Raw genomic sequence first — 16,661 nt, forward strand, 5'->3', positions numbered from 1 at the left:
GAGGCAGTAAAGCATAATGGACAATTTAGGCTATTTAGCACTAAAGTGTCACTTTTTCTCACCAATCCATAAATAAGTTTTGCCGATTTCAGGAATATACAAGTTTGTTGCATCAGCAAAACATATCGCTCACCAATACAACTTGAATGAATTAAATGCATAATTGCGGTCCCAATTGTGCGTATGAGATTCTTGGAAGATAAAGCAAAAGGAAAATTTGGGTTACCAAATGGCATTAATTATAAAAAAAAAATTGTTAAGTGTATAATATATTGAGTAAAAAATATACGGACCTATTAGTTATATGATTTTTTTTTTTTGAGGAAAATAATTAAAATATAACATGTCAAGGGGACAAACTACAAAGAGGATATGAGTTTGACAGTTTTGCATTAGAAAATGCCAAAATGGGACTAATAGGAATTATAATAACAATTTCAGGCTCAGTTTAATTCATATTTAAAGCTTTCATATCTTTTAGAGATGGCTTAGAATGAACTATATGCTACATCTCGAACATAAGGAAGGTCTGAGTAATTTTTGAAAATACAAATCTTCCCTCTAAGTAATAATTAATATTATTCTCACCAAGTAATATTTCAAAGGATGAGGGAGGTCGAAAATTTATGCTTGAATAGCAAAGGTTTTGGAGAGTAGAGGACTATATATATATATATATATAAAATAGTTGAGTATACATTAATTTTTTTTATTAATTTGTTATTTAAAAAATTAGAAAAATAATAATAAGCTTAAGCCTCCACCAAGTATCAAATGTGAATTTCCAAGTTTCCAACACTCAAAATAAGAGAATAATTCCCTTATCACCTCCTCCGTTCTTTTCCATTCTCTCCTCCTCCTTTTCCCAAAAACCAATTATAATCCTTTCTACTTGCACTTCACTTCTCTCCTTAGCTAGCACACAACTGAAATTAAACCCATGAATCTTAATCAAACTTCCCCACATAGCCTCACAGATGAAGAATTCTCAAAGCTCCAACCCATCATCAAAACCTATCACACATTTGAGCCTTGCCCTAACACATGTACTTCTCTCTTAACACAACACATAGAAGCCCCAGCTAGCATAACATGGCCATTTGTACGTGATTTTGGGAACCCACAAAAGTACAAGCACTTCATCAAAAGCTGTACTATGGTTGGTGATGGAGAAGTTGGAAGTATAAGAGATGTTAGGGTTATTTCAGGTCTACCAGCTTCAACAAGCACAGAGAGACTAGAAGTTCTAGATGATGAGAAGCTTATTTTGAGCTTTAGTGTTGTTGGGGGTGAACATAGGTTACATAATTATCGGTCTGTCACATCGGTGAATGAGATTATTAATAAGGAAGGCAAGGTTTATACAATAGTTTTGGAGTCTTATATTGTGGAAATACCTGCGGGGAACACTGCTGAGGATGCTAAGCTGTTTGCTGACACAGTTGTGAAATTGAACCTTCAAAAGCTTAAGGATTTAGCTATGGCTTCTTGGAACATCATGAAAGACCCTCCTCATCAGCCAAGATATGATGATCAACAGTGATGGCAATGTGGTGCACATGGCTCAACTCTCGAGTAGGTTCATTATGATGGACTTATTCTTGTAGCGTGGCGTGGGTACGTTGCTAATACTTGTTTATTTTGCAAATTGGAATATATTTATATATTTTCTTTTTCTTTTTTTTTTGTTGGGTCATGTATGTATATTGCAAGTTGGAGAGGGTTTGGATCCACGTTCACGTCTGCGTTTCTCTTCATTGTGCGTTTTCAGCTTTTTTTTTTTTTTTTTTTTTTTTTCCAGCCGCTGTTGTTGACCAATTCTCCTCATGAACAGTGCATCCGTGCACTGTTTATGGACCCACAAATTTCACTTTTCAGCAACTTTTTCATTAAAAATGGGTCCCACAGCACTATTTACACATTTAAAAATTATTTTGCTACAGTGTTTTCAGTTTTCAGTTTTCAGTTTTCAGCAATAAGTTCTATCCAAACGGACCCTTGGACTGGCTTGTATATACATTTTGATGTAGAGGGGCATTGGGGATGTGAAATTAATGCATTTGAATATATATATATATATATATATATATATATATATATATATGAATTTAAAGAAATGCTTAAATGTTTTTTTATTATTTCTTTTCTATTTTCAAAAAACAAAAAGATGCTCTAATTTATGGGATTCCGCCAAACTCACATAGTAAGTATATTGACTTTTTTTCCTTTGCTAAGTGCAATTATATTAATATCTTTCTAGAATCATATATAATGCATGAAGGTCAACCTTTTTAGGGTAATTTATCTTATTTAAATAACTCGAGCCGTACTATATATCTTGATTTCTATTATATTATTTCATTGTCTGACCAAATCCTTATAGATTAGTCTATTGTATTTCATTCTATTGGCTATCAGTATCAAGTAATGAGGACAAATTACGTGTTCGTTCTCTATAAATAAAAAAGATTAGGCCTACATTTGGATTATTTTTTTTTCCGGTTATTATAATACTAACTTCTTTATTTATGTATAATTTTTGGAAGTTTTTTTTTTAAGTATAATAATTGTACTTGTACCAGCTTTAAATAAAATAAGTAAATAGCAGAAAAGAGAAATCGATATGCATGATTGCTCTCATTTTATTCTAGGCTTTTGTTAACGGGTGCTGGACAGCACCCGTTAAGCCTGCATGATTTTACTAAATTAGCCTTACTTTAATTAGGAAATCAAGAAAAACACATTAATGGTACGTGTCAGACAGCATAAAAAATAACAAATATTGCATGCTTTTACTTAAATACCCTTTCAACCATTTTTTCCATCTGCTTTCTCTCATCCCACCGATTAAAATATATCATCTTCTCTCTCTGTCACTCTCTATCTCTTCCCTCTCAGTCCTTCATGCTCAAGATCTCTCATCTTTGCTCAAGATCTCTCGCCGCCTCACCTCGCTGACAACCTCCATAGCCTTGGCCGCCGACCTCACCTCGCCGTTAGGTCTCTCATTTTTTCTCTCTCAGACACTCTATCTCTTCCCTCTCATCCCTACTCAAGATCTCTCGCCGCCAACCTCCACAGCCCTCGCCGTTGACCTCCCAGCCCTCACCGCCGACCTTCAGATCTATTAATCGGGTCGTGGGTATTTCGGGTGGGTTCTGATGTGTGGGTTTTGGGTCATTGATTGATCGGTTGGGTTGGGATTTTGGGCCGGTGGTGGTGTTGTGGTTGTGGCGGTGGTTGCTTGAGTATTGGGACGGCGGTGTTTGTTAAAGATTGAGTTTTTTTTTTTTTGTTGAGGTTTTTGGATTTGGAATTTGTTGTGGGTAGTTGGTTGTATTTTTTTTTTTTTAGCTGTATTTTGGGTGGTAAAGGAAGCTCTTGGTTGTGATGGTGGTTGTTGGTGGCGACTGTCCCTGGGTGTGTCCGGCGGTATTTGTTAAAGATTGAGTTTTTTTTTTTTTTTTTTTTTGAGGTTTTTGGATTTGGAATTTGTTGTGGGTATTTGGTTGTATTTTTTTTTTTTTTTTTTAGTTGTATTTTGGGTGGTAGAGGAAGCTCTTGGTTGTGGTGGTGGTTGTTGGTGGCGACTATCCCTGGGTGTGTGTTTGTATATGGGCTGGTTTTGAGTAAATATATTATTAAAGAGTATTTTGGTCTGGTCACAAAATAACTTTATTTTTTCAATAAAAAGCTGACACTGGCTTAAACATAATCAGCTTTTTTCTACTATTTATAAAAAATTAGTATTTTATACCACGTTAACGGGTGCTGTGCAGCACCCGTTAACAAGATCCTTTATTCTATATTGTATAGCATTCATAAGTTACAAACATGATAGGTTCAAAGTACGATCAAATCCATATATTTTTAACTTATACAGACATGACTTACTGTTTCTTATTATTGTTTTTCAACTTTTTCTTTGGGAGATCACACATTACCGGCGTGGCTCAAGACTTAGCTACTTTGCTACATTTTTATAGATCTACATGATTAATTGTCCGACTTCCCCACATCTTTATGTACTCACATTTTCCCCCCAGAGTTGAAGTTTGCCAAATCCAAATAAAAGAAAAATATTTGCCAAATCATAGTATTTTGTTAGTTACTTTTCAATCCCTGTTTATTTTTCCTTCTGTGGAGATTTTGGCTCCGCCATTGAGCGGTGGGGCGGGTTGAGTTCTACTTATACTTTTTAGAATGGTCCATGAAAATATTTTAGGCTATCTAATTAATTATGACCATTTAATTTTTAATTTTTAATAATCTGATAGGTACAATATAGTAGGGAGAAAGAATTTGAATCATAGTTCTCTTTTATCTTTGTTATAGAAGAGAGTAGTTTACGTCACTACTTTCAAGACTCTTGACCATATAAGGGTTAATTAGGGATTTAGTACTTGTGATTTTAAGGTTTATTCATTTTTAGGACTTCTATTTTAGCTAAATAAAAATGAAAATATAAAACAAAGCCACATATGTAGATATATAACAAAAAATTTTAAAGCAAAAAAAAAAAAAAAAAAAACCGGATCTAACTTTTTAAAACAAAATTATGTAAGGCATATAAAATTGTGCTTAGTCGTTCTTTTGAAACGAATTTTAAATTTCTGTAAAATTTTGAGATCCACAAGAAAAAAATAATAAAAAGAGGGTCGAAAATAAGCATCTATAAGAAATTGATTGGAGTCTTTTGACCCTTTCTTTTTACGGCTACAATGAATCCAATCCCAAGAAAAGCCCAAACCACATGGGCCTTGAAGGGAGACAAGCCTGAACCAAGACAAGCCAACACGGCCCCGGCCAGTACCAAGAGGCATAACAATGAGGGCTTTCGCAAAAAATGATTAAAGCCTAGGAAAGAACTTAATTTGACAAAACAAAAAGAATCCCAACAAAGTACCCAATGGCTTCAAATCAGCCTCAAAGAGAGGGTTGATTGACCCTATCAGTAGCCCAACCTGCAAAGAAGCCTAGTTTGGAAAAGATTTTGAGAGAAACCTTTCAAATTACTTTTATATCTTTTAATTTTTTATTGTGTGTGAATTTTAAAAATTTAATTGTAAAATTACATGTTCTTATTATATCATCCATACTTGTAAAATTTCAAGAAAATCAAAGATCGATAATTATGTCGTCAATTAAATGTTTAAATTTCAAGTTTTTTGTAATATAGAGTTATGCATAAAAAATAAATTTATTAATCAAAAAGTAAATAATATTCGATTTGAACTAAATTTAACATGCTTGTTAATAACATAAAAACATGTACTCCAACAATTAAAAATTTTAAAATTTACATCTAATAAAAAAAATATAGGAAGAATTTGTAGAGTTACTCTTTAAAATTTTAAGGTGGTAAGGTTCGAAAAAAAGGGGAGGAAAATGAACAAATGTTGAATTTTCTGCTACGACTTTTGGGTGTTGCGTTTGTAGGGAAATACATACTCCAAAAGAATGAAAGCAAATCTACCACAAGGTGCATGCCATGTCCATTCCCACACCCTTGGACTGATTGTTCACTAAATTGGCCCCATCACCATTTATTACACTCAACCATTTATCTACAAGGACTAATCAAAAGTTCATAGCCTAATGACCTTGGGATTCTAGCTAGCTCTCTAGAACACAATAAGAACCCACCAAAAAGAGCTTGACTTAGATCGAAGATGATCCCTTTGCAAATTTATCAAAATCACTCCTTCAAACAAAAAGCTTAGCAACATCTCGAATTCCTTAGAGCCCTTTGACATGCACCATTCAACATTTCCTCTCTCACTCTAACCTCACTCACCCATGGGTTCTCACTTGAAACCCACCACCATTTAGCGGGATACAAGTACAACAAGAGGGCTGTTTTTGGAAGGGATCCCAAACCTTATAGATTTGAATGACTTAAAAATAGGTTGAAAGTATGCAAGAGTTAGGGTCAAAGTTGTTGATAGCTAAATACTCAATGGTTTTTTCATACTTGCTTTCTTGTAAAGAAACTTTTGACTATTTTGAGCTTTGATGTTTATCGGTTTATGTGCAGGCTAGTGGTGGCAGAATAAGATCAAGGGCCCCTTTTGTAGAGTTCTAAATTTGAGTCCCCCTTTTTGAAAGGCCCAAGCCAATGGTTGTCCAAACCAACTGTAACATGTGTTTAAGGGACAAAAATGTAAATAAATGGATCCAACATTTGAAGTTTCCATTTAAGGTATTTTCTTTTCAATTTTAAATAACATTTTAAGCTTTATACAATCATATTTACTACTTTTAAGTAGTACATTTTAAGATTCAAAAATTGATTGGTACCTTAGTCTGATAATAAAGATCATAATTATTAGAAGTAAACACCATAGATTGATATTCTATTTTTAAAAAAAATCAGTAATTTTTAATTGGACATCTGTGTTATTAAAAATACTATGGTTACGCAAGAGTTCAAAAATTTCCTGGATGAGAGTTTAGGGATATTTCTAGGGCTTTTTAGCATACGTAAATAAATAAATAAATAAATAAGAAAGTACACTACACTCAATGCTAGACTTAAAGCTAATGAATAGATTTTTTTATAAATTTTTTTTTAACAAAAGGTCTCCTAAAAAAGGATTTTTTATTATTTTTTTCTCTCTCTTCTCCCATCACCCATCAAATTCTCTCTTCCCCTCTTATTCTCTTCCATCTCTATCTCAACTTTAATCCCAGCAAAATTTTGCAAATTTATCAACAAATTTATCAAATCCATACAAACCATAAAATTCATCAAATATAGATCTCAAAATCATCACATCCATTTACAAATCCTCAAATATAGATCTCAAACTCAAAAACCCATATACAAATTCATATGAATCATCAAACTCAAAGTAGCAGCGGCAATAATAAAAATAAGAAAAGAATAAAGTTGATTATATAACTAAAATGATGTGTATAATAGATAGACTGATGTTAGTGTTTTTGAAAAATGATTATATAAAATATAAAATTAACTTCTTATGCTAAAATAGATAGAAAGTTTTAGAAAAACAGATGCGAATGTTTTTACAATTCTATAAGTGATGGAGAAAAAATAGTGAATTTATATGATAATGACAGATAGTTAATTACAGTCTATCATATAGGATAGTTGCGATAAAGCGTGTGTGAAAATATGCGATATTAGCATTATTGAATTATCATAGGGGTGGACTCTCATGGCACTCATTCTAGTGTTAAAGAGTGATTACATATATTAGAGACAAAAAATACCAATTTATTAAGCCATCGTTTTTCAAATAAGTCTAGTGACACAATTTTTCTAAGTTATTGATGTGGCATTAAAAGTGATATCAAATGTAAATTTATATGAAAACAAGGTTGCTTCAAATACAACCTTAAAAAGTTAGCCAACAAAATTATGAAAAATATGGTGTCTCTATAGTCTACCACTATTAGATTCTCAAGGTACAGATAAAAGGGTTCGATTAATATATGTCATTAACATTGAAAGTCTGAAAACATCATCATACATGCCCATTGCCATTATTTAATGTGTAATTGAATACTGTCCAATTTTGATGTACCAATATAGGAAGTAAGGTACAATAATGGACTAAAATTTCCCTAATAATAAGATAGGAGGTGAGGTCCATGGTGGCACTTATTGTAACAGACAAGTCTCTCCGTGTTATTTCAGTTCTGCAGAAAGCTAGGCCACAGGTTGATGTGTTGGAATCCGGGTGGGACATTAGTGGTACTGTAGTTGGTGATTTTGTCCCTTAAATCTTAATAGAGCTCAAGAATTTGGGATGGCCAGTTCCTGGACCATAGGTTTCAAGGTGTTCTGATTACCAATTTGCCATTTCGTCAATCGAAACATACTAGAAACCAAAATATTGGTGGATTCTGCTTTTGAATTTTGATATTGCTATTATTATTTTTGTTTGTCTTTTGGCTGAAGATATTGCTATCATTCAACTAGTGTCGCATGTGAGTTATTTTTGGGCCGTATAAGTGCAAAAAGTTTCGATTATTAGCACTAAAAGTTTAATTGTCACGTACGTACATCTCCAACGACGCCCACTATACTTTAAGGCAGGATGCAACAAAAGCAAAAGGTGAAAAAATCTTCCAAAGGCAGTAGATAGCATTTTTAGTCAGATCTTCACACTGCTGGGTCCTAATAATAGCTGTACACTTGTTGTCATTTCACATTTGTAAAGCACTTTTATGAGTGAGAGATCACGTGACTATCATGTAACAAGGTCGACGGGATGCAATAAAAGAAATCAATGAATGAAAATGGCTGACTCCGCTACATTTCACTTCACAAATTTTGGCCTAAAACCATTATTATTAAAGATGTGCGTATTATATCATTTTCATATGGGTCTATTATTAATGACATTATTATTAGCACCCATCACATTATGCTAAAATAGAAATGGTGTAAAAAAAAAAAATATATATATATATATATATATATATATATATCTATAGATGATTGATTTCTAGATTCACCATGTTATCAAGGAGTGCAGCTTTCATAAGATAAGATATTTTTCCCATGCTACATTAATGGCATATGATATATCAAACACTTGAGGATGCAGGTTAAATGACAAGGATGGGCTGGTATTTGGCGTCACCGTTCATGCCGTTATACATGTTACGGCACTCAAATGGAGTGTGAGACTCATCCATGTGAGTATTTTTTTAATATGTAAATCTGTGATATTAAATCCTTTTTTGGTAAGGTCATGGTAACGTTAAATATTTTGTACAAGAGCACTCCAAAAATTTATGGTAATAAATGTTTGAGCAATGCTACACATCCAATTTACGTTTCATTCAAGATGAAGATTAGGTGAAAGATCGCATTTGTCATAATTTTTTTGCCTTGCATTCCTTGAAGGATGGATCATAGCCACCACTCACAAGGAAGGAATGTGAGTTGCAGATCAAGCAGAACCACTAACCAAGCCTATTCATGGAATGGATTAGAAAATGGTATTAGCTATAGAGGAGTTACTGTCCTCCGACATGTACATATGCAGTCTAATAAAGTACCTTATCCCCATTTTCTTGTACAAAAGATACAACAAAAGTGGAACAATAAAGAAGTCTAATCAACAGAAAAAAAAAAAAAAAAAAAAAAAAAAAAAAAAAAAAAGGTTCAATAACGTTAAAGGAAAAGAAAAGAAGATGACAAATTAACAGTGGAGTCTAGTGGTTTGAACTTTGAAGGCTCAACTCTTATGAAGAATGAGGTGAAACTGAAACCATATGCTTTATTGACGGAGAGTGCTAAATATAAAAAAGAATTGAAAATTTTCTTTTGAAAGGGATGGATAGGTGACTGGAGGATGGAATTGAAAGCATACAAGTTACATCTTTCTTCCTGTAATACAGGGAGTAGTTACTATTAGGGTGGCAATTGGACAAGTTAAGTAGCTTTTGAGTGGGTCATAAATGAGTTGGAACACAATCACACATTATAAATTTATGACTCATTTAATTATATTACTAATGGATCTTTATCTATTTAATCCAAATATTTAATTGGGTTGAGTCAAAACTTATCCAAATTAGGTAGATAATGAGTGAGTTAATGGATTTGGGTAAAATTTGTCACCTAGTTTCCATCACCCGTGAGTTTCAGTTAGCTTAATTGGTAAAGTCTCTTATAGTTAAATAAGAAATTTGACATTAAATTCTCGTCTATACCAGAAACCGATTAGTATTTTAGTTTACCTTTAATAGCAGAAATTATAGATTGAAACTTTCAAAAAAATTTAAAATCTAACCAAAAAAAAAAAAGTTACCATCACTCAAGATTTTTTTTTTTTTTTTTTTCCTTTGTTTTTTTGTCTCTTCCCCATGCTATTATTCCCATCAACCTTTTCCCCCCATATATTCTTGAAGGTGGCTTTTTTTTTTTTTTTTTTTTTGATAATCGGTTGAAGGTGACTTAGATTCTAAGATAAGATTGATGCTGATCCCTCCAATTATGCATTTCCTTAGTGCGTCTGAGACAATGAATTTGTTTCCGCAGACAACAGGGAGAATCAAGAAATATTAATGCGAATTAAAGCAAGGCAATATCTATGTTTTACTTTTGATACCTTTGGTTAACATCTAGAACCTTGATACTGGCTTTTACAAGCTAATATATGCATAGCAAAAACGTATCTGATAGATTGAGGTTGTCTGAAGATATAATGAGTAGCACAGCTAGAATCATCTGTAACTTGCAATCTACTGAAAATTAGCTGATCAGTAAAGTCTTGATAGCAATTTAACAACCATTAGTGCTAGGATCATATATTTTTTAAGTGTTGGCAAATTCCGTGTCAAAGATTTTGTTGTAATTGCAAAAAAAAATTCGTGTATTTGTAGTTGGGTTTACAAGAAGAAAAAGAAAGATGAAAGTCGAAATTGTTGATCTGAAGGGTTTGGTCAACCGAATTGTGTAGTTCGCTTGACCCTCGTCTGACCGAACTTGCCCGAAGTTTCTATATCATATTTTCAATTTTGAGTGCAACCATCCAACTGTTGGTTTTATACCATTTTTTGAACGAAAATAAAACCCAAACGTATAGAGAATGGAGGTAAGGCTGTTGTACCATTTGAAAGAATTCCTTGTAGACCCTTACCTTCACCTCTTCCATTGACCATCTTTGCGAGGAGAGTTTCACCAGAACATTGAGCGTAGCCTTGAGTGATTTGGATTACTAGAAAATCATAAAGACTTCAAAAGTCTTCAAAACACCTTGGAGTGTTCGAGAGATCGGATTTGTGGTCGGTGTACTTGACTGGTGTTTGGAGACTCTGAAAAGAGGCAATTAGTGCATAGTTTGGAGACTCTGAAAAGAGGCAATTAGCCCAAAAGAGACAATATGGATTCCATTGAAGAGTTTTTATCCCTTAGTGTTGCTCTTTGAGTTTGCTATATAATTTGGATTAATCAATCATTTGGGGTCAAGTTAATTTGGATTCAAATTGATAGCAAGCTGTTCTAAGGGTCTAAAAGTAAACTTTCAATTAGCTCCATGACCTCTATAAGCTTAAGGCTATTGTAGATGAAACCCCAAATTGGAAAGGGTCTAAAAGTAAACTTTCAATTAGGTCCATGACCTCTATAAGGCTATAAGCTAAAGGCTTTTGTAGATGAAACCCCAAATTGGAAAGTTCTTTTCCTGGGCAATGGCATCAGATTCCAACATTCCATGTGCCACCTTTAACGATCCTTCCCAAAATATGCTCCAAATCATGCTGTACCCAACTTTTCGTTTTTTTTTTTTTTTCTTTCTTTTCTTAAAGTACCAAGATACCATGATGCTGCAACATGTCTCAATGTTTTTGGAACATCAAGTTGTATGCACATTACCATGATGCTACTACATGTCTCATGTATGTGTGCACAAGTTGATGCAAATTGAAACTTATGTATATTTAACAGTACTTGTCCAATCTACATAAAAGAGAACATAACAAAGTTACAAGCATTTTTTTTTTTTTTTTATGCAAGACAGAAAAACATCCCTGTCAAAGATTTTGTCAGATACTTTTAAGATTTGGCTTTTGCCAATATTCAAACTACTTCTAGTTATAGCTACTATTGCTGAACTCGGAGAGCTTGAGGCATCGCCTCATGAGCAGAAACAGCAATGGTCTGCAATTTGCAATCAGGGGAAATAAATTGAGCATTTTCTTCAATGGAGATTTTGTTGATTAGGCCTAGCAGAATTTCCTCAAGGTCTTCCCCATCTATCCACTCATGGATTTCTGCCTTAACAAGCAATCTGTTTTCACAAATTAGATCCCACAATGGGAAATTCTTCCTTGGCATCACATAGTCTCCGTCTCCAAGTTTCAAGCTTGGGCAATAATCTCCTTTACCATCCCCAAGATAGATGAACTTTCTCTTGCCTTCCACATGCTCAGCTTGGATTCTTTCAATTACTAGCCCCTAGTGTCACACAAACCCAATTAGCCAAAATTCAGAAGAATATAAATTTATAACTCACAAACATAGACAACCACATAGTCAATGGCTAGAGAAATTTTTACATCAATAAACTAAGTGGGGTCACAAAGAAAACTAAAACCTGTTCCAATACTATTGGAATATATGCAGTAGCTTTTTCCTTAGTACAAACCACGTGGATATCAACAATGATAACACTTTCAGAAAATTAGAGGCTCCCTAAACCATTATGTATTATAATATTAGATTATTCTAGAGAAGTTTAGAATCGTGACGGCTTGACATGGTTTAATTTCAACAACTTTCTCATCTTGGTCAAAAAAATTGGTCTTTTAGTCACAAATTATATAATACAATCTTATTCTTTTTTAATCCTAAATCAAAAGATTAAAATTGTACTTCCCCAAGGTTACATATCTCAATAAAAAAAATTATATTATCCAACTTTTGCAACAATCAAGAATGAAAGGGAATAATAAGTTAATATACCTTGCACATGTTTGGAGGGCAGTTGCTGCAACCATGAGGAGATGTGTGGAAATCATGGCAGGGGAAGATCCTTAGCTTTCCTTCTTCATCCACAAAGCCTGGGTTTGTGTTGATCTCTGAAAAGTAGTCTCTCAAACCAAGATGATTCAAAATGGTCTCAATGAAAAACAGGTTTGCATCGCTTACAACCGTCAATTCACACCTGAAAATGAATTCCATGCCACCATTTATTTCACTTTGCTAAAAAGAAAAACTTTACAATACGTGGAAAAGAGCAAAGAAAGAAACAGGGAAATATTTTTAAGTACCCTAAAGCATGAGCAGCTTTAATGGCAGGGACAATTCTGGGATGTATAGGCACCCTTTTAAGAACTTCTACAACATCCTCAATGGTTTTTCCTTGCGCATGGAGCTCCTCCATCATCCTATCCTGTAAATTTTTTTTTACCAAAACAAGAAAATCAGTTTTCTTTTCTCACCCAGAAAACCCAAAAAAAAAAAAAAAAAGTCCTCAACAAAGTCACATCCATGCCCATCAAAATCAACATTTAAAAAAAAAAAAAAAATTTGAACCCAAATTCTCAAAAGAATCAGGAAAAAGCACTGACTACAAGGCTCTTGACCAAAAATCAAAAACGTTAATTACGTAAACAAGATGACACACATATCAAATATAAATAAAAATTGTGAATTTCATCATTATTCTTAAAAGAAAACATGTAAAACTAAAAAGAAATAAAGGACATACCATAAGAGAGTTCCATGGCATGGTAGGAAGAAGCTGATTGAACAAGTCAGTTGCACCCAACTCGTCCACAACCCAATTGTCACTATCGCAATCGATGATAGTCTTGTCAAAGTCGAAAACCACAACTGTTCCGGCCATTGTTTTGCCAAAAAAGAATGCAGAAAAAACTCAATGACCCAGAACAGGAACACTCTTGTAGAACTGTTTGGGTCTTCTTCCTGGTACCTAATTCAATTGTTTGTGTGAGAACTGCAACCTATGGAAAAGGGTATTTATAGTGAAATAGAACTGTGTGAACGTGAAACCATGTAGATTTGGATTCCAAAGGAATATTACGTGAATATTATTAGAGTTCATGGTAAGTTGGAGAGGCTATAGGCATAGAGGTCCATGTGGTTTCTTTTTTTTTTTTCTTCCAAGAATATGTCTATTTCCAAGACCCCACTATTAAAACAGTGGTACATAATGTTTTACACGTCGATCTAGATGACTTTAACAGGTTTTGGAGAATCAAATGGTGAAGAGGGGTGTGAATTTGTTTGCAAAAAATTAGGTGCATCAATGAGGGAAATAAGCGGGAATAAGCGAATATTCGAAGGGAATTGAATTCACTTTACAGCCACCTATGAAACCCACTGAGCACCAGCAGTGAGAATATTCTGGGTATGGTCCGGTTTCCCTTTTTTGTGTGGCTGCTAACTGCTAATATTGGTTTTGTCACACTAGACGTTTTCATTACCAGCCGGCAGCCATGTAACATAACTTCTATTAATTAATTAATGTACGATTCATTTTTTGTTTTTTGGTTTCTTTTTCTTTTGCAAATTTTGGAAGGAATTCAAATTCAATTCCAACCCCTACTTCATGCTTTCACATTTATCTTTTGAGAAATTATATATTCTTCGAAACACTTTTGGAACAAATTTTAGGTGAGAAATTGTTTTTTTATAGTTAATGGTGGGCTAAAACTATTAGTGTATGATTACAATTCATTTTTGTTCTTTTGCAAATTTTGGAAGTAATTCAAATTTTCTACTTCGTGCTCTTACATTTATATTTTTTATAATATTTTCACAATAAATTTTAGATGGTAAATTATTTTTGCAATTAATTGTAGACAAAAAAGTAATTTTAATGATGGGTTCAAATTAAAAACATTAACGTATAATTTCAATTCATTTTTGTTCTTTGTTTACTCTACTTCATGCTTTCACATTTTATCTATCAAATTACTGCCTACGTCTCTTTGTTATGCAAACAAAACTCTTCAATCAAAACGATCTTATATGCTATTATAGTCTATTAGTTAGACGTCTGAAAATGTAATTTATATTTTTTTTAGGATTTATTATTTATCAATAGCTGTGGTTAAAATGTGACCACTTACACAAGATTGTTTTTTGTTTGTTCCTTTGCAAATTACAGAAGGAATTCAAATTCAATTCCAGCCTCTTGTTCACGCTGTCGCATTTACCTATCACATTACTGCTTACGTTTCTTTGTTATGCAACAAAAACTCTTCAATCAGGAATGTTCAGATAAATTAGCTAAACCTCTGAAAATATAATTTTTGTATTTTTGTTAATGAAATTGTTATTTATCAATAGTTGTGGATCAGATGTGACCACTTACTACTTAAAAAGGATAAAATGACGAAATGACTATATGTTTCATTTAATTTAATTTTATGTTAAAGGTATTTTTCTTTTTCCCTTTTTTGAACCAAGAATGATATATAAACTATATATATACTAACCTATTAATTTTATATAAATAAAAAAAAACTCTCACGTTTTGATTAAGGGATAAGAATTAACAATAATTTATATAAAAAAATTTAATTCTTTTAAACTAAAAGTCTATAAATTTTTTAAACTTATATCCAAACAACTCACTTTTTTTTTCCCTTGAGGTATAATAAATTTTTGGGCTTACAAACCGTGATTGGACTAAGTGGCTATTCTCACTAATTAGTAAATTAATTATATATAAAAAAAAAAAATAACCCATGTTTTGACTAAAGGATAAGATTTAACAATAATTCAAAATAAGATATATTCAATCAAGGTTTTTCAATATAATCCTCCTTAACTAATAAATCATCCCAAAAATTAAATCCCACACAATACACCCCACTTTTTTTTTTTAAATGCAATTTACTCTTATGTTTTAATCTAATAAATTTATCATACTTATTGTTTTCTGCTTTTGAATTTACGTTATTATGCTAAAGGAAGTTTACTATAAAGAAACAAAATAATGGACATAAATTAAAATTACTTATTATGCTTAAGTCTCTCTTTTTTTTCAAAATCCAATTATGTTTTTTGTTTATTATTTTTTATACTAATTAGGGCATAAATTAAACATAACCCAAATAGAGATGATAAAACTCATTCTATATCTCATATTAAGAAATCAACACAAAACACAAAGAGAATTTTAAAATATAAAAATAGATAAACACTTATAAAGACTAAACTCTAAACAATCAGAACTCAAAAGACTAAACTCTATAAAATCATAACTCAAAGTAATTTTTTTATTAAAATTATTTACTTATTTTATAATTTATTGTTACTATTTGTTTAATAATTTAGTTTTAATTATTTTAAAAAAATTTAACTTAAATATGAATCTTCATGCGTCGTACGGAAATAATGTATATATTTATTGGACACTTGCCATTAAAAGAAAATGATAGGTGTACAATAGAAGTTCATAAAACGCGGAAAGTGACTAATTAAAGCTACCTTTTTCTTAATGGCCATGCTTAATCTGTCTAACTATATGTATTTCAATTGTTCTTTTGGGGTGGAAATTGTTGGGCTAAACTCTATCTCCTATTTGTCCTCCCTTGTAGATCATGACTTCAGGTTCACATCACTGTATGTCTCTAAAGGCTTAAATTAAATAGAAATTTCTATTGCTTTAGGATTGGGTTGTTCAAGTCAAAATTGGTTTGCATGAGCATTGTCATTCAAAGTCTGACTGTATATATAATACTGGACGACGGACACAGAACTAAAATTCTGATAAACTGATAATATACAGGTTTTCTTTCAAATAAAAAAATAATTGTCCCTATCAATACCATGCTGTTTATTAGATTATGTTATTCATGTTTTATTGTTTAATATTACACATTATTATACTAGAATAAGCAACGTTATTGTGCGCTGCCAATGGTAATTCATCCTTAGATTCATGCATCACTCATCATGAGTTCTTTGACCATCCTGGTTTACAATGTTGCTGTGGTCAGTAGTCACAAAAATAAGGGACCAATGTACCCAATAATAATAATAATAATAATAATTTAAGGGACCTATAATTGCCTAAGAGAACGACACATCATCACCTTTTATCAGCAAAATAGTACTCTCTTTTATCATTTAAAAAGAGTGGAACATTCACCACCGCGCACCATTGGTGCGTTAGTCACTTCAAGGTATGTTGGAGGCAAGA

General features: G+C 32.5%; 2 protein-coding genes across 2 annotated transcripts; one reads left to right on the forward strand and one right to left on the reverse strand.

Annotated features, from left to right (window-relative positions):
* The first annotated feature begins 752 nt into the window (after positions 1 to 752).
* On the forward strand, positions 753 to 1,719 carry LOC142637175 (abscisic acid receptor PYL2-like). Its single transcript, XM_075811456.1, has one exon. It carries the CDS (start codon positions 941 to 943, stop codon positions 1,541 to 1,543), a length of 603 nt encoding a protein of 200 aa, XP_075667571.1. The 5' UTR covers positions 753 to 940; the 3' UTR covers positions 1,544 to 1,719.
* Positions 1,720 to 11,394: 9,675 nt separating this feature from the next.
* LOC142633629 (inorganic pyrophosphatase 1-like) lies at positions 11,395 to 13,450 on the reverse strand. The gene is made up of 4 exons (XM_075807868.1): positions 13,194 to 13,450; positions 12,754 to 12,875; positions 12,446 to 12,647; positions 11,395 to 11,938 (listed from the first exon to the last, which is right to left on the reverse strand). The coding sequence occupies exons 1-4, from the start codon at positions 13,329 to 13,331 to the stop codon at positions 11,585 to 11,587; spliced, it is 816 nt and encodes a 271-aa protein (XP_075663983.1). The 5' UTR covers positions 13,332 to 13,450; the 3' UTR covers positions 11,395 to 11,584.
* Between the last annotated feature and the right edge of the window lie 3,211 nt (positions 13,451 to 16,661).

This window comes from Castanea sativa, chromosome 5 (assembly GCF_040712315.1).
Source record: "Castanea sativa cultivar Marrone di Chiusa Pesio chromosome 5, ASM4071231v1".
NCBI lineage: Eukaryota > Viridiplantae > Streptophyta > Magnoliopsida > Fagales > Fagaceae > Castanea > Castanea sativa.